The following is a 25,517-nucleotide window of genomic DNA, read 5'->3' on the forward strand; positions in this document are numbered from 1 at the left end:
ATAAAGTGAAAAGTGATATCTAGAAAGCACTCGCTATTTGAACGGGAAAGTTTGAAAGTAAAACAATTATAATTAAGTCACTCAAGGGCTCGATACTGGAGGGGGATTTGAGATTGAGTAGTGCTCAAGGGGTCTCGAGATGGCTCGAGAGCTGTTGGTGATGGCAACGAGTGACTATATTTCTATATCTTTAAAAAAGAAGATCATGAGTCGTAAAGTGTTGATTTTTCAAAATTTCCCTAAAAAAAACCTAACAGGGATTAAACTACTTGGAGTTGGGACATGAACAAAATACACTACCCTTAGGTATGATGATTTTGCATAGTGGCTTAGTATTGTGCCCTGTTTGCCCCGACAGGAGTGTCGAACTTGGAACATAGTCTCACACTCTCACTCACGCATTTTTTTTATTTATTTAGTTTTTTCAAAAGGGAGGTAACTGGTGACAAGCTACGGTTATTCACTCATTCCAGGGCCCGGAAATACTTACAGAGGCATTTCAGCCTCCCTTGGCCACAAGTCTGGCTTCCACACCAACAGTGGGTTTCAAACCTGAGACCTCTAGCTTTTAGTTTTAAGGAAGCCTTATAATCCATCATTTATCACTTGACCATTAGTTTTTGATTCACTCATGTATTTAGGTCGTTAGCGGAAGCGTGGTGGGTTCTATCACTCATTTCGTTTGGTTCCTCGTTCATTAAAACACCAGACAAAAGTAAAGAAGCAAATGCGACAACTTTCTCCTCCAAAAATGCATCCATCTCCAAGGTGGGGTTTCTTTTTCTTAGTCTTGGCCTTAATCAATTTACCAATATTCTATTATGTTTGTGTATTTTATATGAGTTTTTTGTCATTAAATTTTAATCATTGGATCTTCAATCAAGAATTTGATGACAAAAAACTCTAGTGTTTATAAGCTAGAGTCAGCAAATTGACTGATACCATGGGTCTTTCTGACATGTGGCATCCGAGGAGGCCACCCGTTGTGCTATGTGATCATGGTATGATTCTTCTCTCACATGATGAAAGAGAAAAAAAGAAAGATATATAATCGGTTGTACTCAAAATTTTGCCCACCAATAAACAAAAAAATATACAACCAGTTGCACTTAAATTTCTTTTCTACTACAAATGTGGTTTTTTTTAGTTTTGGTGGTTGCGTGACTACACATCAAAAAGCTCTTATTGTAATTTAGAGGGCATGGCATGATTGCCAATTTGCCATGCGCTACAAAATACAAATAATCACTTTTGGAAAAGCGCTTCTAAGTGGGTTTGAGGATGAGAGAGAGAGAGAGAGAGAGAGAGAGAGAGAGAGAGAGAGAGAGAAACCCATGTGAGGTTGCTTTGATGATGTCCAAAGGCTGTTTGGTTAGGTTCCCCTCTTGGGTCCAACACCATTTGATTAAACAAAAGCTTCACATCTAAGTGTTACTCTAATTATTATTCACCAAATTTGCAGGAAGACACAAAGCTTTTCAAAGTCTGAGAAAGATTAAAGAACACACTAATCTTGATTAGGGTCAGTGGAGTACGCATAAATATGCACATGATGACATTAATTTGGCATTTTAGCTAAAATAGTTTATGAGACCAGCATAACTCCTCACTTTGGTCTCTACAATCTGAAATCGACCCTAAATTTTTATACCATTAATCATTTTGGTCTTTTCGTGAAAATCTTTGTTAATAAGGACTAAAATGACAAAAATCTCAATTTAATAAACACTGGGCCAAAATAATTTAACAAAAGAGTATTTTTGTTAGCTTGGCTTTCATTTAATGAAGATTTTCACAAAATAACTAAAATAATTGACGGTAGACAAACTTAGAGACCATTTCAATAGATTTTAAATCTTAAAGACTAAAGTGATGAGTTATGCCAATCTCGATGACTATTTTGGCTAAAAAATCTATTGATTTTGAATGATAAAGTTTTTTTTTTTTACGACGTTTCGCTTTCACCTAAAGATGCGACAAATTCTTTAACTTAAGCAAAAAGATAATGTAATTAAAGCTTAGTTTTAGTATAAATAAAGCAACATGGCCAACAATAAAAAGAGTAGAAATAAAGCAACATGTTTCCCCTAAAGATGCACATGATAATGTTGCTTTTAATCTTAATCCTTATGCCCATAAGTAGTGTTTTATTGGGAAATTTTTAAGCATTATTCTACTTTGTCTTTTGGTTACCTACATGGCATCGTGCTATTTGTATGTAACACGTTATTTGTGGCATACAGAAAGTGTATGTAATACACTATTTATGACGTATAAAAAATGTATGTAACACGCTATTTGTGGCGTGTTAGAAATGTACGCAAGTCCAGAGACAGATACACTTAATTGTTGTTTATAATGAGAGATCTTTAACCCAAACCCTAATCAAGTTGTTCCATTTCAAACCGGTGAGAAGCAATCTGGCACCATATAAGTGCTATACAATTAAATAGGGGAAAAAATTACAGACACAAATGGAAGACATGGAGATGGAACTCCAACACTATATTCTTTTTGCTTTTGCTTGAAACAAAACTGGATTGATCTTCACCGGAACATGGCGATTATCTGTTCACTTTCTCAATCTGTAAACTAAAATTATTCTAATTCCTCCTGGCCTTCTGAAGGGCATTGGATGAGTTCTAAAATGTTGATCACTTCACCCATGTCTGGGCGATTTGATGGCACTTGAGACGCGCATATCAAACCCAGCTTGATCACCGGAATTGCCTCCTCTGCTGGAAAGTTGCCAAGGAGGTTTTTGTCCAGACATTCCTCCACCCGGCCTTCCCCCAGCGCTCCCCTCACCATATCAGAGAGTACTATCACATCATCCTCCACATATTCGACAGGCCTCTTTCCAGTAACCACCTCCAAAACCAAGATCCCGAAGCCATAGACATCACATTTCTCAGTAATCTTAACCGTTTGACATGCAAACTCGGGCGCCATGTATCCAAGCGCGCTTTGGATTTTGCTGCTTAAGATGCACCGGTCTAGTGTTGGCAACAGCCTTGCCAGGCCAATGTCTCCCACCTTAGGCTCACCATTGTTGTCTATCAAAACATTAGTTGATTTCAAATTGTAGTGGATTATGTTCATTTGGTGCAGATGAGCCAAGCCCTTTGCCATCCCGAGAATTATGTGGAACCTCTGCCGCCAAGTGAGACAGGTTTTGCCAGGTCCGTCATGCAGATTCTTAAATAGACTCCCGCATGGTATGTACTCATAAATGATGAGCTGCAAGGACGGAGTCCAGTAATACCCTTCAAGTGCCACAAGATTACGGTGCCTGATCTTTCCAAGTCCCTTAACTTCCCTCTCGAAATCTTCTTGGGACTTGATCAAACCTGAGACTGATAGCATTTTTATCGCAACAGAACGCCCATCACAAAGGGCTGTTTTGTAAACTACTCCAAACCCACCACGACCAAGTTCACAGTCCTTGTTGAGCAAGGCTTGTCTCCCAGCAGCAAAGTCAGCATCACCAGAAAACATGACAAGCTTGCCGTAGTTTGGATCATTAGTCGGGGAACAACTATAATCTTCCCCACCTGATAACTCAAGAGGAGCAGCAGAACGTGATAATGAAGACTGTGCATGCATGTTGAGGATGGTTACAGCTATGACACCAATGGCAATAAATACAGCTGCGCCTATAGCAATGAGGGCTGATATGCTGAATACGATCTTGTGACCATGAGTTGGAGAGGAAGAACCACCGACGGGATTGGAAGAATTAGGGTTGAGGACAATGGGTTTGGGGTGGACGGAAGGGCAGGCACGGCTAACAGCAGATCCACAAAGAGATGGATTGCCCAAGACAGATGAAGGTGGGATAGTGTTGAAGAATCCCCCTAGTGGTAGTTCACCCTCTAGGTGGTTGTGGGAGACATTGAAGTAGAGGAGATGGGAAAGATTTGTCAGCTCTTTCGGTATGCCTCCTGAGAATTTGTTCAAAGACAAGTCCACATATTCAAGATTGGTAAGGTTAGCAATGGCAGTAGGAATAGGGCCAGTCAGATTGTTCTGAGATAAAATCCTGTATAATTCGAAGACGCAAAAGAAAAAATAATTCAGACCAATTTAAGCTCCATCTGTACTCGTAAGTAGAGTAAGATAAAACAGCAATGCTACTATATATATATATATATATATATATATATGCTGCCAAAGAAAACTGAAAAAAAAAAAAAAAACATTGGAAAAACGAAATGCATTTTACGCTAAACGAAAAGCATTCTGAAAACAGCTTCAGGTTAAGCACTTTCTGATGTAATTAAGTAGGTGTTGCTTTCTGTTCGTTATAAATCATGTGTGCGGAAACATAACTAAAGAAGCAGAGATAAGCAGAACAAGAGAGCTTACAGATTTGTCAGAGATGAGCACTTCACAATTTCGGCTGGAACTTTCCCGGTTAGAAAGTTCTTCTGCAGCCTTAGTTCCTTGAGAGAGACTGCCCCTCCGATTTCATCAGGAATGCTTCCATTTAGCCAATTGTCACTCAAGTCGAGAACATAAGCCGCCCTTAACTCACCTATACTTGCCGGAATCCAACCCAACAGATGGTTCCCGGACATATTCAAGAACTGCAAGCTACTAAGAACACCAATGTCCGATGGAAGCACATCAGAAAATGCGTTCGAAGACAAATCCAAGACCTGCAGGCCTCCATTCGACGCTGCCATTGACGCCAGTGAACTGTACTCGTCACTTCCACCTAATCGGTTGCCAGAAAGCAAAACACTGCGCAGACCGAGCTTAAAAATCCACAAAGGAAGCTTACCTGCCAACAGATTATGGCTAACATCTATAGCTAACAGATTGATGCAGTTTGCCAATGCATCAGGCAAGCTTCCAGTAAATCCATTCCTAGACAAATTCAACTTTTCGAGCACCTCTAGATTTCCTAACGAACTTGGAATTTCACCAGATAAATTATTTCCAGACACATCTAACATCACAAGGTTTTTCAAATCACCAAGCCAATTCGGAACTTGCCCCGCAAGAAAATTCCCCTGTAAACTCAGAGATGTACATGAATCGAGACTCCGAATTGAATCCGGGATTCTCCCAGAAAACAAATTACCACTAAAATCAAGCAACTTCAGCTTCAAACAGCTTCCAATGTTCCCTGGAAGCTGTCCTGAAAACCGGTTTTTCCCCAAGTTGATCACTCTCAAATCATACAAATTCTCCATACCTTTAGGAACTTCCCCCTCCAGCAAGTTATCCGACAAGTCGATTGATTGAAGCATTCTCAAGTACCAAATCCCAGGAGGCAATTTCCCAGACAGCCAATTCGATGAAAAGTTCACCTCCACCAAGGTCTGGCACAAGCTCAGGGACTCCGGAATCCGCCCCGTGAGGTTGTTTCCGGCGAAAGAAACCACCCCAAGGGATCCACATTGCTTGAAGAACTCCTCCGGGATCGACCCAGATAGGCTGTTCCGGCTCAAATCGATAACCTGCAAGCTGCCGAGGTGTGGGAGATCAGGGTTTATGAACCCAGTGAAGTTGTTGTCGGAAAGCGAGAGTTTTTTAAGGTTCTGCAGCCGCAGAAGGCCGCGGCCGATGTGCCCGGACAGCGAAAAGCCGTCGAGAACAACCTCGGCGACTCTGCCGGTTGTCGGGTCGCATTTGACGCCTGCCCAGTTGCAGGGACTGCCGTCGTCCTCGCTCCACGAAGCAAGCTTCGCTTCCGGGTCAGAAAGCCCGGCCTTGAAGACGATCAGCCCCAAAACGTCGTCATTAAAGGCGGGGTCTAAGGCGAGTACCAGAAGAGGAGCAAGAAGAAGGAGAAAACAGAGCTCGAACGCCATTGTTTTCAAGTCTGATAAAATCCCATGAAAATTTCAGAAGTCCGAGAGCTTCACAGTAGTGAAGAAAAACGCTTCAAAGTTGTGAAGAAAAACAGAGGAGGAGGACTTTTGGTGGAAGTGTTTGAATTGAACAGAGAAATGCAACAAAGCCATGTGTAATAATGGGCAAAGAAATAGGGCAAAGAAATAGGGCAAAAGGTAAAGTGATCAACCCACCAACATCAATCACAACACTCCTCCACTTTTTCTCTTGCTTTTTTCCTCTTTCTTTTGTTGGGTTTTTTGAGAAAACCAGTGAAAAAAAAAATAGAAAAATGATTAAAGGTGGAGGCTTAGGTTTAAGGGTACGGGGTACGGGGCGGAGGGTTTTGGGGACGAGGTAGGTGGAGGCGGAGGGTGGCGGGGTACGGGGCGGGAGAGGAGTTGAATCCGAAGTTCAGGGAAGGAGGGGATTAAAGAAAGGGTGTCACTTGTCAGGGAGTGTGGGGGTTGGTGTGGAGGAAGAAGAAGAAGAGTGGAGGGAAAATAATGGTGGTGGGGGAGTAGAGTGGCTGGCTCTGCTGGTTCTGGCGAGAGTGGAAGGGGCAAGCATTTAAAGCTTGTACCGGCGATGGCATTTAAGGCTTGTACCGGCGATGGCATTTAAGGCTTGTACGGCAACACGGACGGTATACCATCTATTTTTATGTAAATGATAAGAGATTATTAACTTTTTAATGCATAAATTTTATTTGTATAATAACACATGATGTATTATTTTGTGTGGCGGTGACATAAAAAGTTTTTTCCCATTTTGGAGTTAAGCATTTGGTCAAACTAGAATCCGAGGTGTGATCCACTTGGCTTTTGACTCTCTGTTTTTTAAACCAGCGTGGCAACTGCAAGAAGACATTCGCTAGTTTTGCTTAATTAATTGAGAAATTAGAGTACAGCATTCTAATGAGTTGGGGTAATTCTCCCGAGATCATATAATTAAAACATTGTTTGTGAACTAAATAATTTGACGGTTGATGATTGGACTCACTTTTTAAATTATTAAATAAATAGTTCAATTATCAACCGTCACGTCATTTAGTTTACACAAAATAGTCTCAAAAAAAAGTTTCTCCCCCTAGCATTTTCCTAACCTGGGTGTTCAAATATTTTCCGAGTTCTACTATACTATAGTACGTGACTCTATGCAAATATAACTCCCAAACATATAGAAACGGTCACCACTTAGTACTACGGTTTAGTAGTATTCCTCTTCACTTGTAAGTGAGAGGTTTTAAGTTCAATTCTCGCCAAAGACGAATTTGAACCACGTTATTATTAGCCTATTGTGAGGTTAAGCCCATTTTCTCACCCTCTTAGTGTAGATAATGTCGTGTGTATGAAAATACTTGTAGAAATAGTCATATTTTTTGGACCCTACACAAGTTTTTGTTTTTAACTAGAACAACTCTTGTATTAGGTTAGACCATGTAAGATTATATAAAATCAAATATATGAGATCATATGTTTTGTGAGAGATGCCTAAAGCGGTGCCATAGTGTTTCACATTATATAAACAAATATTGTTGCCAATTTTCAATCAACAACGTTTAGATCTATAGGACATACACAAACGCATATTAGTCCCTGAATGTAAAGAAATAGTGAGAATTATGAATCTCTCTCAATATTGCTTTTGAAATCCTTGATAAGAGAAGATTTTCAAATTGTGTTGGTATTACGTTAAAGTAATTTATGAGGTTCTCTTAAGTAGAAAACTAAAACCTAATCGACCTAAGACACTCCCTATATTCTAAAGTATTCATCAAACTTAAAGGACAAGAAATTCATCGTACGAAGAAAATAATATCCTAAAATCTTCTTACTTCAAATTCGAAAAAACAAAATTCAAAACTTGTATCGAGCCTAAATAATTTTTGCTTGAAGCACACTTACCCTTAACTAGCTTGATGTCTTTTCTTGCAGTAATATGTCACTCAAGCCCATGTTTTTCCATCTTTACATTCTTCCTTTTTTTCCTTTTGTCCTACACCATAAAGTATAGTCAAAATTCCGTGCGGATATAGTCCTAATCATACGTTTAGTCGACCAACTACTGTGGAAAGGGATCCTCTATGGATTACTTCTATCAAATCCACCCAATTACTCAATTAGGGTATTTGAAATTTGATCAAACGGCTAAAGTTATTATAATTTTTAAAGGAACTCCAGTTTTTAACCGTTAGATCAAATTTTAAAAGTCCGGATTGAATGATTTGATAGAAGAGATCCATCCCTTTCCTTAAACACCAAGCTTTGGCTTTGTCCCTCACACTTGTCACTCACTTGCATCAACTGATGGACTTAACAGAATCTGGATCGTCTTTATGAGGATTTCGGGAATCCATGAATCGTGTTCGTTTATCGTACATCGTGCGATCATAAATTATTTTAAATATTTTTATTTAAAATTAAACACAACATTAGTACCTGATAAAACCTGACCACATGATATACGATGAACGGACACTATTTATGAATTCTAAATATCCTCACCAAAAGTATCCGGAGAGCATCCTGTTGGAACTTCAAATGCCACCTTTGTTCAAATTCCTGACAAACTAGTTTCAAGTTTTCACACCTATATACCTATATATTTTGTATCTTGTGTTCCTCTATCTACTACCGATGTAATTTGTGTGATTAAAATAAAAGCTGTCTTAAAAGTGCTTCTTGGGAGGATTCAGAAATGTCAGGGATGGTTCAATTTTATAATAATTCATCAAATAGCTTTGTCAAACTTCTTTGCTTTAAAAAATGGAAACCATGGAGGATTTCTAGAAAGCATAAAGACTTATTAGGCTATCTCCAACCAAAAGTTGATTAGAGAATTGATCCTCTAAGATATTAATATTTTAATAAATAGTACATGATCATATTTACCTCCATCTCTAACCAAATGTTAGATGACTCGTTTTAGCCCTGTCACAAAAAACCATATACAACCGAGGGCCAAAGGGTTAGAGTATGAAATGTGAAGAATTGAAATAAAATAAAGTAAACAGTATGGAATGATAAAAAATATGTGAGAAATGGTGTAGGAAAAAAATTAGAAATTAAAAAAAATCCAAAAAAATAAAATAAAATAGTGAGCTGTTAAAAAAAATAAAAAAATGGGCTGGGACCAAAAAAGTTCATAAACCCTAAACCTAAAGTGACCTGAAAACCCTAAAATGGGCTGAAAGAACAAAAAAAAGAAACTTGGCTAGGCAAGTGGAAAAGAAAAAAAAAACAAAATGGGCTAGCCAGCGGGCTGAAGATGACCAGCCGGTTGGCCCTCTGGTCTGTTTTTGTCCCGTGGGGCCCACGAGCCCTTTGACCCTTTGGATCATTCGGTTGGAAATGGTCTTAGTTAGGAGATTGAGGCCTAAATGGTCTCTTCTATTGTGCTATCTCCAAGTCATGTCATAAAATTTAAGGCCTAAAACTAATTAGGCCATTAGTTAAAGTTGGGCTTTAGCAAGTCTCACAGTGTACTTGATTGACAAGTTTGATTTGTCACGGTAAGATCAAAACTTGAAATTTTCTCGAGTACGTTATAAGTTATTTTCTTTATTTTTTCATTTACTACGCGTGAAGGAGTGACTGATTTGGTCTTAAGATTTGTTAAGGCGGGGTTGACCAATTTTTAGTTGAACGAGAGTGAGGTGTGCTAGTTATTACTAAAACGTTGAACTTTATAAGAAGTCGACATAAAATTTCAATTTACCTAGATTTTTAACTGGGCTAGAGTCCACCCTAGCTTAAAGGTGGCTTTGCCGTTGTGTTACATTGTTCCCTTTAATTGCAAACCCTTGTTACGATGTTACTAATTGACAAGTCCTCGTGTAATGCCTTGACTTCTTTAGAGCAACTCCAGCCCTATTTTTTAGGCTGGCCCAAAGCCTAAAAAAATAGGTTGGCGTCCAAAAAAACCCCTCCACCCCTAAAAATAGGCTAGCCCAAAATGGGTTGAGGTAGGAACTAACCTATATGGCGTCATGCTGACGCTAGCATGATGTTAGGCAACACAAATTTTTTTTGCATCAAGCGTGTGGGCGTGCATCCTCGACAAGGTGACAGACGCTGGCCCGCGCTGCAAGCGCACTAAAGGGGCGCGGGACATGGGCCACGTGGCTAAGCCTCGGTCGTTGGATTTCCAAGGGTAAAAAAATTTGAAATTCAAACCTAACGGCTAGTGACGTGGCACAATCTGGACCGTTCGATTTTCTGATCAACATTCCATATTTTTTGGCCGAAAAACTTTAAAAATAAATAAATAAAATGTTAGAAATTAAAAATAAAATTATTATTATTTTATAATAAAAATTAATAATATTTTAGTAAAATTGACTAGGCTATTTAGTTTTAAGGGTGGAGATGCATCAATTACTATTCATTGCAGTCAATTACTATTTATTTAGGTGAATTAAATGAATTTTGGACCAACTCATTTTTTAGAAGTGAAGTTGCTCTTATCACGATGCTCGGCAAGCCTTCAAGCGAAAATCTTCGATCCCATGGTCTCACAGAAGAGACTGACAAGCAACAAGCAACATGATTTATGCACTAATAAATGCATGTGGTTTCCCATATGGTTTAAGCTTTCTGCTTTTGGTTAGTTGTAAGAGAGAGAGCCTGCTGGCTGGAGGTGCCTTGCTTGCCTTTTGATTCCAAGTATTGCAAATATGGTTCTCCTCTAGCTTGCATCTATTCCTTTCTTTGCTCATATGTCTTTCCCAATGCTTTGTTCATGTTATGCAAGAAATTAAAGAATTTCCCAAGAATTCAAACATACACTTGCTACACCTCTGCATCATGGTCTAACATTTTCATCGATCCATTCAAGTGATTAAGAAGGTTGAAATTATTTTTTTAGTAGAACCAGTCGTGTGTAAAAAAAGATGTCACAATAACAGCATCTCAAATCAATTACGCAATGACATATGAGAAAGTTAAATACATGATAATGAATAACTAAATTATAATGTCACCGCATAAACTTCTCCGGTATTACGGTAAAAATGATGAAAACTTATTATAGCAAGTCGACCCGTTTTACCAAGGCCAATGCAGTAAAATCACCATTAATATTCACATAGGGGGCAAATCATTATCTTGGGTTCGTACGACACCTATATTAGTGTCGTCTACCAAATCACAAGCACTACCACGTCGGCACTTGAACAGAAGATTGAGTGGGAGCGCGCGGGACAACCAACCACCCGCTAATTACGTGTCACCAAGGCATTAACCAGATTCTTTTCTCCCTATTTTCCTGGCAACCAAACACGCAGTAAGTGACGTGTACCTCACCCCTGGCGCATTTTAGCCCAGGAGCCCCCTAAAGTCCGTAAACTCTCCTAATTCGCAACGATTCTTCGAATTTTACCAAAATTTCCAGCTTGGAGTATAAAAATTGCACCCCTCGGCGCATTTTACCTACCTCTCCTCGTCAGCTTCGCCTCAGTTTCAAACCCTCTCTTTCTCTCTCTCCTCTTTCTCTCTCTCTCTAGGATTCAATCACAATGAGTGTGACATTGCAGTCCTTCTCGCTCTTAAACCCTAACCCTAGCAGCTGTGGATTGAAGAAGTCACCTTCTTCGTCTTCTTCTCTGCGGTTCGGACAATTGATTGCTGCTCGCGGTCATGGAGCCTCGCCTATTGCCCTCCCGAAAGGGCTTTCCGGCGCTTCTCTCTCCCTGCATCGGCGGAGCTTGTGGACTCGGCCGATTGTCGCCGCCGCTGCTTCTCAGGAGGAATCTGTAAGCTGAAATTTTGAGTTTTCTTTTTGTTGATGATAGAATTAAGAGTGTTTGCTTAGTGGTAATGGTGTTTTGATTTGGGTTTTTTGAGAAATGGGATTTTGAGGTTCATGTATTACTAGTGTTTGATTGAAGAATGCGGAGGCTTGTGTGGGATTATATCAAGTATTGATTTTTGGCATTTGGGAATTGGGAAAAAAGTATGGTTATGATGAATGTTTTTAGAAATTCGGGTTTTGCGATTTTAGTTTACATTTGTCCAGTTCTTTTGACTGGATGTTTGATTATGCTATCCCGACATCATGATTATTTACGCAATACTAAGAAATTTGGGACTAAGCGTTATAAAATGTTGGTTTCGGGCTTATTTGAGGTGTGCCTCTTAATACCCACTTAGATTTTATGGGAAATGGGAGTTTGAGGTTAATGTATTACAAGTGTTTGATTGAAGAATACGGATGCTTGTGTGGGACTATATCAAGTTTTGATTTTTGGCATTTGGGAATTGGGAAAAAAGTATGATTGGGATGAATATTTTCAGAAATTCGGGTTTTGCGGTTTTAGTTTACATTCGTCCAGTTCTTTTGACTGGATGTTTGGTTATGCTATCCCGACATCATGGCCATTTACGTGATATTAAGAAATTTGGGACAAAAGTGTTATAAAATGTTGGTTTCAGGTTTATTTGAGGTGCCCCTTAATACCCACTTAGATTTTATGGGAAGGAGATATATGGATGAGCCGGGTTTGATTAATCGTTCATTGGGGACGCAACTTGTTCAGATGTCATGACATTAAATTGAATTTTTGTTCATAGCAGCATTCAGACATTGAGGTGGAGAATGAAAAGAACAATGCTAAATCGGAATCTGAAGAATCAGAAGAAGCTTGGCAACAGACTCTGGCTTCTTTCAAAGAACAAGCCTTGAAGATGCAAAGCATCTCGCAGGAAGCATATGAGCAATACTCAAAGAAAGCATTGGTTATTATGAAAGAAACTTCGGAGCTGTTAAAAATACAGGCTGATAAGGCAAGGGATGACTTGAGTGAGATAGCAAAAGAAATCAGTGAAGAAGGTAAAGAATATATCTCCAAAGCTGCAAAGAATTCCCCTGAGCCAGTGAAGGAAATTGTTGAAACATATAATTCATCAGCTGATGATCTCAGTGATGTTTCACAAGTCCGCGACTTTCATGTTGGGATACCTTATGGTATGTGTTATGGAAAAAATACTATTGTTTGTTCTTTTCTTTCTAAAGCTTTTAGTAAACTTATATGCCTAATCGCATATGCCTATGCCTTGTAGGTCTTTTGCTTTCTGTTGGTGGATTCCTGTCCTTCATGGTAACGGGAAGCACTTCTGCAATTAGGTTCGGGGTTATACTTGGTGCCACTCTTTTGTTTCTAAGTGTTTCAAGTTTAAGATCATACAAAGGAGGAGAATCATCTCCTTTGGTCTTGAAAGGGCAGACAGGTAAAGAATGGTTTATTTCTATAATTATACGTATTGGAGCTTATCTAATCTAGTTTTAATTACATGATTTAGTTGATCTTTAATATAATTTCAATGATTCTTAATGTACTGTCGGACCTGCAGCTATATCCAGTATAATTTTTCTGAGGGAGCTACGCTTTCTGGCTCAGGTTAGAAATTCATTCTTTTCTTATAGTACAAATAAGTTTCTTTACTAGTCTAGTTGACATGTCTTCCAAATTTCTAATATTTCTTGTTTCTGTTTTTGTTTCTCCTATTTGCAGAGATCATCGTTTCCGAATTTTTTAACAACCCTTGTCAGGTTATTATTATTCATGTTTCTTCTCATTTTTATGATGCTGTTTGCTTTCTTGCGTTTCTTGAATCAGAGAAAATTATATTTAGTCTTTGAAGGATATGGAGACAATGATATAATCGTTAAAAGAGTTTATTTTGCTCTCAAAATCCTTGTTCTGGGAAGGTAAAAAATAACTTGTAGTTTTGGGAAGGAAATGATGGCATCTAGTTACAAATAACAATCTGAGAGAGGGAAAATAGTGGAAGAGACTTGTATGGCTGATCTGAGTGGATCTTGATGTGGTATTTTGCAATCTTTGGACCTTGCATGGTTCTTTCGTTGTTTTTGTCTAGATGGTCTAGATTGCCGACTACCTCCTAAGATCTTTGAATACACATACCTGAGCAACAATGCACATTTTCCAGCATAAAAATGTATAAGTATACTTTGTTTATTTGAAGTGAAGATAAAAACCATCTTTTTTAGTAGCTAATCAAAAACCTTATAGTTTGCTTGTTCATGATAATATGAGTTTTGTAATATTTATAATTCAGATCTCAAAAGAGTTTATTATCTTATAGTTTGCTTTTTTTTTCTTTCTGTACAGTGGTGCAGTTGTAGCTTTCTACTTCTATAGGATTGTACAGAATCGCAAACATCAAAAGGGTTCCAACTTTGAGAAGGAGACGTAGAGTTGAAGAGTGCAAGGTGAGTTTCCAGATTGTTTCTTGCATGAGGTGTGGTCCGATGATTCTTTTATGCAAGCATACCAAAACAGTGATGAATTGCAATATCACTAAATAGCGGAAACCAATCCTTTTGTCTGATTGAACACTTGATTGAAACTGGTTTGTATAATTTGGTTTCATGTTTCTGCAGAGCCCAGTAATCGTCTCCACGCGTGCCAGGCTAGTGGTGTTTGTGGGAAAGCAGCAGCGATGAGAGAACATTTGTGCGTTTGATGCCGTTGGGAATGAGGCAACAGAACTTAGGCGTTTCTTTTTTTACTCTATATTTTCATCATCTAGTGGGCAATAGAGTTTTACTGTGTAATAATATATGGTGTTCTTGCTCCTCTTTTCAGCATTCATACTTTTCGATAAGCAAATTCGGTAATGCTTAACGTAATGGCTGTAGCCGTCCTTACAATGTACTCTGGATTCCGCACTATTATTCGATAATGCTTGCGTTTGAACCAAATTGTCTTTGTTTGGTAACTGATACTCTCCCAGTAGTACATTCGACCTGAGAGTGAGAGTTCGTCCTCGATGAATGGCCAGGTAGCCCTAATCAGTAAGAAGCAAAGTTAGGCCTCGGTATCATGGACTGAAGGTTCTTTTTCTCCAGAAGTTTTTATTTTTCCGCGTATCCGAAATACAAGTCAATACATGATGTGTTACAATACAAGTAAAAGGGCACTAAAAAATATATCGTAGGCCATCTTAAGGAGAAGGTAAATATGCAAAAGCAAACAAAAATAGCTTGATTTACCAAAAAACACTCATCTTTAACTGATGATTGAGTTACAATTCTATGGAGCATGGCGGGCCATTATTTGGGCAAAAGGGTATCTGGCCATTATTTGGGCAAAAGGGTATCAGGCTGGCCAATTGTGGAAAGGGATATTTTTCGGATCCCTTTCACCAAATCCTCCTCATCAATTAATCTGGATCCTTGAAATTTGATCCAACAGTTAAAGTTATTACAACTTTTAAAGTGTGCCCTTGTTTGTAGCCGTTGAATCAATTTCAAGAGCCCAGATTAGTTGATAAGGAGGATTTGGTGGAAGGGATCCAAAGAGGATCCATTTCCACCAATTGTAACCCTCTTAGCCCTTTTTTAGGCTCAGCTCCTCAGTTGTAATAAGTGATACAAATTCAATAGCTGTATTTGAAAACATTCAACCGTAATTTAATTAAATTAACCACTAAATTCAAGTATAAATTTAAAACTAATAAATTATTGCGGAGTTATATTTTGGAGTAAATTGTAGCTATGGTCCCTTAACTTTAACTCAATTGGAGCAATGGTCCCTCAACTAAAAATCCATTACCTTTGGTCCCTCAACTTATCAAAACGTGCAGCTATGGTCCCTCAACTAAAAATCCATTACCATTGGTCCCTGAACTTTAATTCAAGTGGAGAAATAGTCCTTTAACTTTAATCCAATTGTAGCAATGGTCCTTACAATATAACTCGTTTTGACAAATTTTTTGACATAGTTGACGAAAATAACCATAATTATACACTTTGATGAGTTGAGAGACCCTAATTATAAAAATGGTCATTCCAACATAGCTTATTTTGACAAAATTTTGACAAAATTGATGAAAAGGACTATAGCTACACATTTTGATAAGTTGAGGGACCATTGCTCCAATTTGATTAAAGTTGAGGGACCATTTGTACAATTTACTCTATATTTTGCCTATTCGGTTGGAAATGGTCTATAAATATAGCTTGAAACTATTCATTTAAAAATAATTTTTTTGCAGAGCTATAAATTATGTAGGAAACTATGTTTAGCCATTTCGGATAGCCTTATCTCCACTTATTTTATGACAATGCGGTGTACCGAGCTTGTGTTCTGAATCTCTTTTTTTCTTATGCCACGTGGTGTGCAGGAACTTAATGAACCCAGTAACTTAATGAACCCAGTGCCAGCGGGTGAACTTGAAGAGTGAAGGCTCACATTCCACACTCTGATTTCAAACCCTCCCAGCCCAAAACTCGTCTCTGATTTCCGGAGACTTTTGACAAGCCTTGCTCCTCTTCATCCTTCCCATCTGGTGCTTTAAACTTCCCTCTCCACCACCGCAATAGAGAGGCGGTGTCGGAAATTTCGATAAGATTTCGAAGAAAAGAAAGCTTGGCAGTGGAAAATTGGTGTAAGATTATGAACGATTAGAGCACAGTTTGCCTCGAAGCCGGAATAGTACTTGTAACTAGTTTTCTGTGGTGTGTTTTACATTTATGACAACAACGACGGACAATTGTTTTCTACTAGAAAATATAATGCGAAACATGTGGAGTAACGCCGATGCTAGACACATTTAAAACATTACACTCTCGCCAGTGAACCGATTGTTAGTGCCTAGAGGCTAGAGGAGGACATAGGATTTCAGGACGTCGTCTGTCTTCCCTTTTCTCTCGGACAGCATCTTATATCTTACGAATACGTCCCCGCCAGCTTCAGATATCCCCGCGGGAGACGTGGCCGGGAACTGCTCCTTCATTATCCAACGGCATGTACTGCGCCATGATTGCCCGGATCTCTGAATCCATGTATCTCTGCACAGGAGTAATTCAACAAACCACTTTCAGCTCTTAGGGCTGGCACATTGTAGAAAGCGGACTCGTAAGTAATGCATTAGTTTTTGAACAAGAATTTCAGAGTAAGAAAACGTACCCTGATTCGATACTTGTAAACTATGTATCCCCCAACTCCGACAGCACCCAAGCAGAGAATGATTATCCATATTAATCCCCGGCTAGACCCAGAACCACTGGCGTTTTTACCTGCTTAAAAAAAGTACGACAGAATAGTTAACGCAGAAAACCATATAAACATGATGCAAAAGCACAGAAGGTAGTGATCATGCGTCAAAATTAATGGCGGGAAACAAACAGCAGGAGTTCCATCATCTAGATTAATCTGTCTGAAAAGGAAGTTCCAATGTTATGACTCACGACTCACGATCTAACGCATTGTGAAGTTGAATGGACGACTAGTTTAGCAAGAAAACTATACCAGCATGTCATTCAAATGACAAAAACAGAAAAGAATCGAGAATACTCACCTATGCATGCATCATATCCTCGCATGTACAGTAAACCACCACCGCAACTGCAGTCGTAACTGCCCCAAGTATTCTTGCATTTGCAGTGTGCACATTGGCAAGCCGTTTTCTCCTTGCACTCATCCACATCTGGAACATGAACAAAAGCAGAAAACCGGGTGGGGTGACTTGGCACCAATACAAGAGAATAGGGATCATAAATGTCATCTAGTTGTTACAATACGAAATAAAGCACATATAAGTTTTCGAGGAAACCAAACCATTCACCTCTGCAATGAAATAAAGAAGAATTATTAAATCACAAGTACTTAAATATAATACCAGTGGTGGCCTTCAAACTCAGGACCCTAGATTATGTGCTCATTTGGTAGCCTTGCAAATTTATAAGCGCAGGAAGTAGGTAATGTTCTCTTGATGATAAAACGGTGTGTATAAATGTGGCATAGAACAGTTTGCGGTATAGATGTGGCATAGATCATGAATTAGAGACATCTGGACATAGTGGATACCTTCACATGTTTTCTCTCCATCACCCTTGAATCCTGGTGGACAACTGCAACCGTTTGTAAGGTCATCCTGAACATCCATTAATCAGAAACCATGATCAGTTTTTTACTTTAGGGTGGAGATAGACTCTTTAAGAAGATTCAAATCCAAACTTACACGACAAGCGGAGTAAGTACTGCCGGTTCGGGTTTCCTTCCAACAACCTCCATTGTTGATTCCACAACGTAATGCTCCTGTAGCTGTTCGATCAAAACAAGCAACATAATGACTAGAGTAAAACAAAACAAGAAAATAAAATAAAAGAACAATCAAATAATGTACCTTCACAGTGAGTATACCCATCGCCAACAAACTTTACGCCTTGCACAATAGGGCATTCACACACTCGTCCGCGGAACGTATCCTAAAACAAAAGAACAATCAGTACACACGAGAAAAACTGAAATCCCAAACAAACTAAATATCAATAACTCTGAGCAGCCCCCATAAAAGAATACACCGACAAAAGTTTACGACAATAGATACCCTGCAAGCCGTAAGGTTAGCAGCTCTGTCATACCAGCAACCTCCATTGTTTTCCAAACACTCATTTGTTTGCACATCTGAAAATAAACAGGCAATTGACACCATCTCAGAGATAATAGAGTGCGAGCCAAATAATGAAATGATGCTTCAATTGGATAATCTTGGTAAAAATATGCTATCCAGATATGGCTGGAAACTAAAAGTACTACCGTTTCCAAAACTTATTGCAAGCCCTGCTCACACGCACACATTCAAGTAGGAAGGTTTTTACTGGAAGGGGTATCATCATTTTACCATGTGAACCATATTACAGTCATTTTTTATTGCGAACAAAAGTATCGTTGTTTTGGTTGGCGGAAATCACCGTCTTTATAATAATGGCAAGTACAGTAAAGACAGGTAAGCAGTAGCAAACATTCGCATGTACCATCATACAAACTCACATGTGGAATAACAAGAATCAATCTACATAACTATATCAATGAAGAACATAGAAAAACAAGGCTAAATGAGGACCTTCACTTAAACAGACAGCGGGCTCAGTGTTCTCTAGGAAACCAGAACAGATGGCTTTGAGAACAGCTCCTTTGTCCAGTTTCCCTTAAAAAAAACAAAGGAAACAAACGTGAGACAAGAAAAGTGATGTGAATAAATGCCTAACGGGATATGGAAAAGATTTGTATTATACCTCTGTACTGTACGCGGTTTATAACAAGAGTTGGCAATATTGTAACATCTCCACGGGAGCCCTTGCCAATCTGCAACAACATTTGAGAAGAGAAACATAAGAACAAAGTAGCACACTGCACACTGCATGCAAAACATGAAAAGATGAGGGGATAAAGCTAAAACATGTCAAACAGTTCCCATGGGCCCAACCTGGGCATCCTGTTCGGCCTTCAGAACTGCATTCTCCTCATCAGCTTCAGGGTCGCCAATACATTCCTGTATCTTCTTCAGATCAGCACCTTTTACAGAAAATACGTGGAAATAGTTACTTTATGGTGCTCAGATTTTAGCAGAGTAAATAACAATCCACAAAAACCAGCCAAGGAGAGGAAGATATTTAGACAACTCACATCAGAGTTTTTGATATTTCATTTCATGAATTTCTATACACCGACCAAGCTTAAAACTTTCGGGCAAATTATAGCAGGATAAAAAACAAAACTTGATCACATGAACAATACTCACATACTTCGGTTAAATATTGAAGAATACGAGTTAACACCAGCCAAGAAACTTCAATTATTGCAAAACATAGACAGGCGAATCATAGAAATGCAAATAAATAAGTCATCAAAGAGATGGCAGTTCAAACTGACAATGTAGCTCAAACTGGCAAATTGATAAAGTTCCCAAAATACTATAGAATTTATACTCGAAAAGCAAGCAGAAACAACTAGCAACAAAATCAAAACACAAATCAGCAAAAATATTAAATTGTACTTAAGCTAAACAACACATGTACAATGCAGCTAACAGTAGTGCATTGGTTAATCAAATATTAACTTTCAACATATGAGAAGTTGCTACCATACCAAGGGATTCAATAACTTGATTTGCACATTCTTGGTTGTACTTCTTCTCTTTCATTGGGCAACGTATCGCAAAGTCAGTGACATAGTCCCACCAAAGCCATGGCTTTCCACTTTCATTGGCCACTTTATAGAAGCAAGCTTGACGGAGATTTTGGACCACAACATCTTTCCCATCATAACCTTCACTGAAATCTTGCTCTGGATCAGGAGCACAGTACCTCCCATGATTGATACACTGAGACTCGCACTGTTTGCTCGAAACAAAAGCTTCTGGACAGTACCATGTTATATAGTGTGGAGTAAATTGGGTGTACCCCTTCCGCTCAAGTACCTGAGCTGCTCCTTTAAAGTTCTTCACAAACTCAATCTGGCTGTCGCACTTTGGCCCGCACACATCATTGCTATTCGTCCAAAACTCGTACTCAACACGTTCATCTGGATGTGGAAGAGCCTCTGTCCAGTCTAGATTTATGTTGACCATCTCATCACCCGATAGAGATTTTTTTATACTATCTCCCAACTCTTTGCTAATGAGAGCCGAAGGAATTGTGATATTCTGCAGATAATCAGCAGCATCCGCATTTTCTTCTTCAGGAGTGTCCATGGTAATCAACGGTTCATTCCTGTCATCTGCAACAAGAATGGCGGCCGCTCCCGCTTTCTGTGCATTCCATGCCTTCGTTGTGAAGTAACAATCTGCCAGGACGTCACAGTCAATTAGTCATATAACGAAAACAAATCAGTGAAGGGACACAAAAGCCTTACATGCACGTTCTTAGAAATGTCCCGATCAAAACCATCCGCTTACGGACTCGCAGAAATGAGTCATAAAAAAACTTGTCAAGGAGGGTAAGGGCTTGAATTATGAATACACAAGAACCATAACCATAACCAGCCAACACAACCCAACTTTTTTATCAGTTATTAAAATCTGCTAAACTTTTCAAATATACTTGCGAGTTTCGCCAACGGGATTAGATACAAACCACAAGTATAGAACAAAAAAACACACTAAACTAAATGCCATATACATCAATTGCAAATTCCATAACACCCCATAATTATTTCTACACAAATTTGCACACTGATACCAAACTATTACCATAAAAGTTCATAAATTTAGTGAAAAATATCAAAAAATCGAAGATTCTAACCTCCTCGATCGACAAGAACAAACGTCGGCAGACCACGGGGCTTCGGTTTGAAGGTTTCGTCGGTATCTTCAAACCCTTTGCATGCCATCTGATTGGTCTTCGGATAGTACACAGTTCCGACCAACGTTCCTCCGTATGGAGGAACCCCAAAGTTCCCAATCGCACATTCGTAATCGCCCTTCATCGAGCTCGGAGAAGTCACTTTCAACCTGTTCTTCTCCACCACGAACCTCCCCACACAAACCCTACATAGCAGAAACCACACACACACTAAAAATCCAAGCTTTTCCTTCATTTTTTTTACACACTGAAACACTCAGTCTCCAATTTATGAAGCCGAAACAGAGGGACCCAGATCAAAAGATTCACAACCCAACAACATAAAACTCAGATGACGATAGTTTATCGAACCCAATATTACAAATGTACGAAGAAGAAAAGGAAAACTTTTACGGATTTTCCTGAGAAAATATGGTTTTTTTCTTCTCAAAACCCAGATCGCAGAATCTGATAATTAAGAAGAGAAACTAGTTCTTGTGCACTTCAGCAATTTCTCCCGGTCATATAAACTCCAATCTCCACAGTTCGATTTTGTGTTCCTTTCGTTTTCTTTTTCCAATTGCTTGTAAACTGTAACTTTGTGATTATATTTTTGCCTTTAAGCTATCGGATAAAAGAGGTGGGCCCACATTGGAGCAGATAACTATGTTGAATTATGTTTTGCATGGAATTTACGTGTCTCTTTGTACAAAGCGCTTGTCGTAATTTTTGGGAGAAGTTCCTAGTTATTATCGAGGAAAGTTTACGTAACGTTGTCTCGTTACGGCAGTTTTTATATACTTAGAAATTATCGTGAAGTCGCATGTGAACAAAATAAAGGAAATTTTACGTTTTTATGAGAGTTGTCATACATTTAATGTAATTAAGGTGTCTCTACATAAGTTTTTTCTTTATATTAATTACGTGTCTTTTTATTTTAGTATGTTACTAATACGTATTAACAGAGATAGACACATCATTAAATGCACCATAAGATAAATAATTCTTTATTTCGGGCTTTAAACTAAATCTCCTACCCAACTATGTATGAGAGAAATGTTAAGGAATCTCTCTAAAAAAATGAGATCCTTTATGAATTTTTTGTCACCTGACTCACCTCATACTTTAATGTCAAATCATATGTCAATATTATAAAATATTATACAAAAAATATGAGGTGACAGAAAATATCCTTAACATTTCTTTGGTGTACAATGCAGAAAATATTCTTCTCTACGAGGATGTTGAAAAAGATGAATTTTATATTTTGAGCACTTTAGCATAACATAAATGTAAAACTTGATCTATTAATTAATAATTGATTAAACATGTTATGTAATTAGCTAATATGATGAAAAGAATATGGTCCTTCTAGGGAGAAAATATAACTTGGAGAACATTAATTTGGTTGTTACTTTTTTGTTTTAGAGCATTTTCAAGAGTCTACAAAATTAAATTTAAAGTGACACAGAGAATTTTTTCTTGCTTCATAAATTTAGAGATGAGAAATATTGAGGATTCTCTTTCAAAGTGAGACTTTTCATGGACTCTCTATTAACTCACAGTTTAACGGCAATTTTCGTGCTAATATTATAAAACATAGTGACAAAATCATGAGGTGATAAATGGTTCATAGAGAGTCCCACTTTTGAAAGAGTCTTCTTAGCATTTCTCAATTAGAACTCTTTATCCCACTCTTACAAGACTCTCAAAAGTGGGACACTCTATGAACTCTCTGCCATTTCATAGTTTAGCATCAATTCTCATGCCAATATTATAAAATAATGTGACAAAAGAATGAAGTGTTAAAGAGTTTACAGAAAGTCTCACTTTAAAAGGTCGCATTATCATTGTTTTTAGGAGAAACTTGATATAACTTCAATTTTTTGAGCCAACAGTAGGAATGGTCCAATTTATTAAAATAAGTCAAATTCTTTAAATTTAATTATTTAATTATCAATAATTATCTCTTAAAAGAAAAAACTAATTGTAAAAATCAAATTTCTTCCTAATTATCTCTTTTTATATATTTTTTGTTATTTCTTGTTCTTCCTCCTGTTTTAACCCATTTATAGATTTTTTTTTAAATTTTTATAATCAACCTATATCACAGGTTAATTGTATTTATCTACCTATATGACATATTATTTTTCATAGTTAACCTGTCATAGATTAAGTCTTGCTTGTAGGTATATTATGTTTTTTTTCTACCTTTTAGTTAGGTTTCATATCTCACTTATAGTTATAATATACATTCATATATTTTGCTACTTGAGTTAGGGTAGAATGTTTTGCAGATAGATTTATGTTAGTATATTTATATTTTTTTTGTTTATAAGATATTAATTAGATATTTTGGAGTTGAAAAATGCATAATATTAAAAGATTTTAATTGATTTTTAATATTTTTAGAAAATATAAAAGGAGTATAAAAGAAATAAAAAAATATAATTAGATAACTGGAGTCACTCCTAAAAATATTCTATGTTTTTGGACCTGGATCTAAAAGCCCCTTGTTTTTATTATTATAATATTATGTCATTGTCACCTTTTTTCAAACAAAAAAAGAAAAGAAAAAGATGGAAATATTAAAAGTGGTCACATGAGGAAAAATAATAAAAAAATACTCTCAGCATAGTAAAAGACGTCACATTAAATATTAATGCGTCTTTGTCACATTTACATGATATTATCGATGTAGATTTTGGTTTAATTCTAAATATTTAATTTGCAAGTGTATAATTTTATAAGATTTTTAAAGTGTGAACTTTGTAAGTTTTTTGAAATTATTAAATATTTGTGTTGGTAATTTTTAAGATTTTTTGGAGTTAAATTAATCCCAGCTGTTAAATTGGGCAATCTTTTGAAACCAAAGGCTCACAAAGCGCCACGTGGTGGCGCTGCAAAAGACTGGGCTTCACATAAGAGCAATTCCACCGGAGTGGAATTTGCCCAGGACCCAGGAGAAAAACAGGGCCAACACCCTGTCAACCAAGTCCACCCCTCAATTTGACTGGTACCCAGCCCGAGCTGGGCAAGAGCCCAGCCCAAAACAGACTGAGCAAGAAGCTGGGCAGTTTGCCTGGCGCGTGCGCTTCACGCAGGCGCTGCCGCGAGTAGCCGACAGGGCTGTCAGCCCACTTGTGCTCCGGATCCCATCAGCGACGTGGCATTCTTATATCCGTTGGATTTCCAACGGCTAGTTTTTCTAGACCGTTGGATTTCCAACGGTAAAAAAAATTTAAATTTTACTTTTAAAATATACCGTCCGATCACAGATCAACGGTCCATGTTAATTAACTAATTAAAATTTATTAAAACATACAGAAAAAATATTAAAAAATACATAAAATTTAAAAAAAAATTTATTTATTTTTTCTATAAATACCTAACTCTCATCTTCCACCTTACACCACATTTCAATATTTTCTACACTTTCTACCAAAGCTTTCATATACTTTTTGTGTGAAAAAAAAATACCAAAAAACTTGTGGTTGAAGAATAAAGTGTATTTGATGAGTTTATGTAATTTCATTTTAGTGTGTTTTTTTTTTAGTTTATTTGATGAGTATGTAATTTTATTTTAGTGTGTATTTTTTTTTAAGTTTATTTGAAATTTTATCTGAAATTGGTTAAAAATCTTATCCGAAATAAACTTAAAAAAAAAAACACACCAAATAAATGCGCTGGGTACCAGCGCATTTTTTTAGGGGTGGAGATGCCTTGGCCTATTACTGTTCACTCCAGTCTATTACTGTTCATTTGAGTGGATAAATGCGCTGAGTGCTGGCGCAAAGTCCTTAGGGGTGGAATTGCTCTAAGGCGCCCCCTGTCTGCTAGGCTTCAAGCAGTCGCAAGTCCTTGCCATTGTTGCAAGGACTACTGCCTTTTGCCCAATCGCCTCTTGGTTTTTCCATCGGTGAAGCATCATTGTTGGGTCCAAAGACAATTGAATCCAATTGCTATTGCAATTGAGAGTCCACTGAAGAGCGTGTAATGCCAGTTATAAAAAAGGTATTTTGCACGCGAATAATAATGTGATTAAATTAGTTGTCAAATGATTGTTTTTTTTTTAAATGATATTATCTACACTGAGGGGAAGAGGTGGGTTTAGCCTCACAATGAGCTAGCAATAATGTGATTCAATCAGTTGTTTATTAAATATTATTTTCTCTATTTTTAAACACGTTCAAAACATCTTAAGAGACGTGTAATGCTAGTTATAAAAAAAAATCTTTTGCACGCAGATAATAATGTAATTAAATTAGTTGTCAAATGATTGTTTTTTTTAACAAACGATATTATCTACACTAAGGGGGAGATGGTGGGCTTAACCTCACAATGGGCTAGCAATAATGTGATTCAATCAGTTGTTTATTAAATATTATTTTCTCTATTTTTAAACATGTTCAAAACATTTTAAGAGCCGTGTAATGCTGGTTATAAAAAAAGGTCTGTTGCACGTGGATTTTTAAACACGTTCAAAACATTTTAAGAGGCGTGTAATGTCAGTTATAAAATATGTCTTTCGCACGTAGATAATAATGTGATTAAATTAGTTGTTAAATGATTGTTTTTTA

At 37.6% G+C, this 25,517-nt stretch overlaps 3 protein-coding genes across 6 annotated transcripts; 1 reads left to right on the forward strand and 2 right to left on the reverse strand.

Annotated features, from left to right (window-relative positions):
- Positions 1-2,368: 2,368 nt before the first annotated feature.
- Positions 2,369-6,338, reverse strand: LOC103423634 (leucine-rich repeat receptor-like protein kinase PXC2). The gene is made up of 2 exons (XM_029089722.2): positions 4,369-6,338; positions 2,369-4,042 (listed from the first exon to the last, which is right to left on the reverse strand). The coding sequence occupies exons 1-2, from the start codon at positions 5,820-5,822 to the stop codon at positions 2,599-2,601; spliced, it is 2,898 nt and encodes a 965-aa protein (XP_028945555.2). The 5' UTR covers positions 5,823-6,338; the 3' UTR covers positions 2,369-2,598.
- A 4,706-nt stretch (positions 6,339-11,044) lies between these two features.
- Positions 11,045-14,571, forward strand: LOC103450754 (protein FATTY ACID EXPORT 3, chloroplastic). 4 transcript variants are annotated; one of them, XM_008390134.4, is made up of 7 exons: positions 11,045-11,599; positions 12,420-12,810; positions 12,906-13,073; positions 13,197-13,243; positions 13,358-13,395; positions 13,979-14,079; positions 14,251-14,571. In XM_008390134.4, the coding sequence occupies exons 1-6, from the start codon at positions 11,363-11,365 to the stop codon at positions 14,061-14,063; spliced, it is 966 nt and encodes a 321-aa protein (XP_008388356.1). In that variant the 5' UTR covers positions 11,045-11,362; the 3' UTR covers positions 14,064-14,079; positions 14,251-14,571. The 4 variants fall into 4 exon arrangements, 2 of the variants coding, with proteins under 2 accessions (XP_008388356.1, XP_008388355.1); XM_008390133.4 differs by having other exon boundaries at positions 11,101-11,599; positions 12,417-12,810; XR_011574323.1 differs by lacking the exon at positions 13,358-13,395 and having other exon boundaries at positions 11,115-11,599; positions 12,417-12,810; positions 13,197-13,268; positions 13,953-14,079.
- A 1,715-nt stretch (positions 14,572-16,286) lies between these two features.
- Positions 16,287-21,530, reverse strand: LOC103450756 (vacuolar-sorting receptor 1-like). Its single transcript, XM_070810193.1, has 12 exons — positions 20,899-21,530; positions 19,745-20,440; positions 19,083-19,171; positions 18,892-18,961; positions 18,720-18,803; positions 18,204-18,280; positions 18,000-18,081; positions 17,835-17,917; positions 17,681-17,747; positions 17,172-17,300; positions 16,781-16,890; positions 16,287-16,662 (listed from the first exon to the last, which is right to left on the reverse strand). The coding sequence occupies exons 1-12, from the start codon at positions 21,191-21,193 to the stop codon at positions 16,564-16,566; spliced, it is 1,881 nt and encodes a 626-aa protein (XP_070666294.1). The 5' UTR covers positions 21,194-21,530; the 3' UTR covers positions 16,287-16,563.
- Positions 21,531-25,517: the final 3,987 nt, after the last annotated feature.

The sequence above is a fragment of the Malus domestica genome, chromosome 12, assembly GCF_042453785.1.
Source record: "Malus domestica chromosome 12, GDT2T_hap1".
In the NCBI taxonomy this organism is placed as follows: Eukaryota; Viridiplantae; Streptophyta; class Magnoliopsida; order Rosales; family Rosaceae; genus Malus; species Malus domestica.

Bases quoted from the DNA above. Each gene is read 5' to 3' on its own strand.
- LOC103423634 (XM_029089722.2), bottom strand. From the start codon at position 5,822: ATGGCGTTCGAGCTCTGTTTTCTCCTTCTTCTTGCTCCTCTTCTGGTA. The intron at 4,043-4,368 runs GTAAGCTCTCTT...CGAATTATACAG, and splicing joins TGCTCATCTCTGACAAATCT to GATTTTATCTCAGAACAATC.
- LOC103450754 (XM_008390133.4), top strand. From the start codon at position 11,363: ATGAGTGTGACATTGCAGTCCTTCTCGCTCTTAAACCCTAACCCTAGC. The intron at 11,600-12,416 runs GTAAGCTGAAAT...TTTTGTTCATAG, and splicing joins CTGCTTCTCAGGAGGAATCT to CAGCATTCAGACATTGAGGT. The intron at 13,074-13,196 runs GTAAAGAATGGT...TCGGACCTGCAG, and splicing joins GGTCTTGAAAGGGCAGACAG to CTATATCCAGTATAATTTTT.
- LOC103450756 (XM_070810193.1), bottom strand. From the start codon at position 21,193: ATGAAGGAAAAGCTTGGATTTTTAGTGTGTGTGTGGTTTCTGCTATGT. The intron at 18,082-18,203 runs GTATCTATTGTC...CTTTTGTTTTAG, and splicing joins CTAACCTTACGGCTTGCAGG to GATACGTTCCGCGGACGAGT. The intron at 17,301-17,680 runs GTATCCACTATG...TTCATGTTCCAG, and splicing joins TGGAGAGAAAACATGTGAAG to ATGTGGATGAGTGCAAGGAG.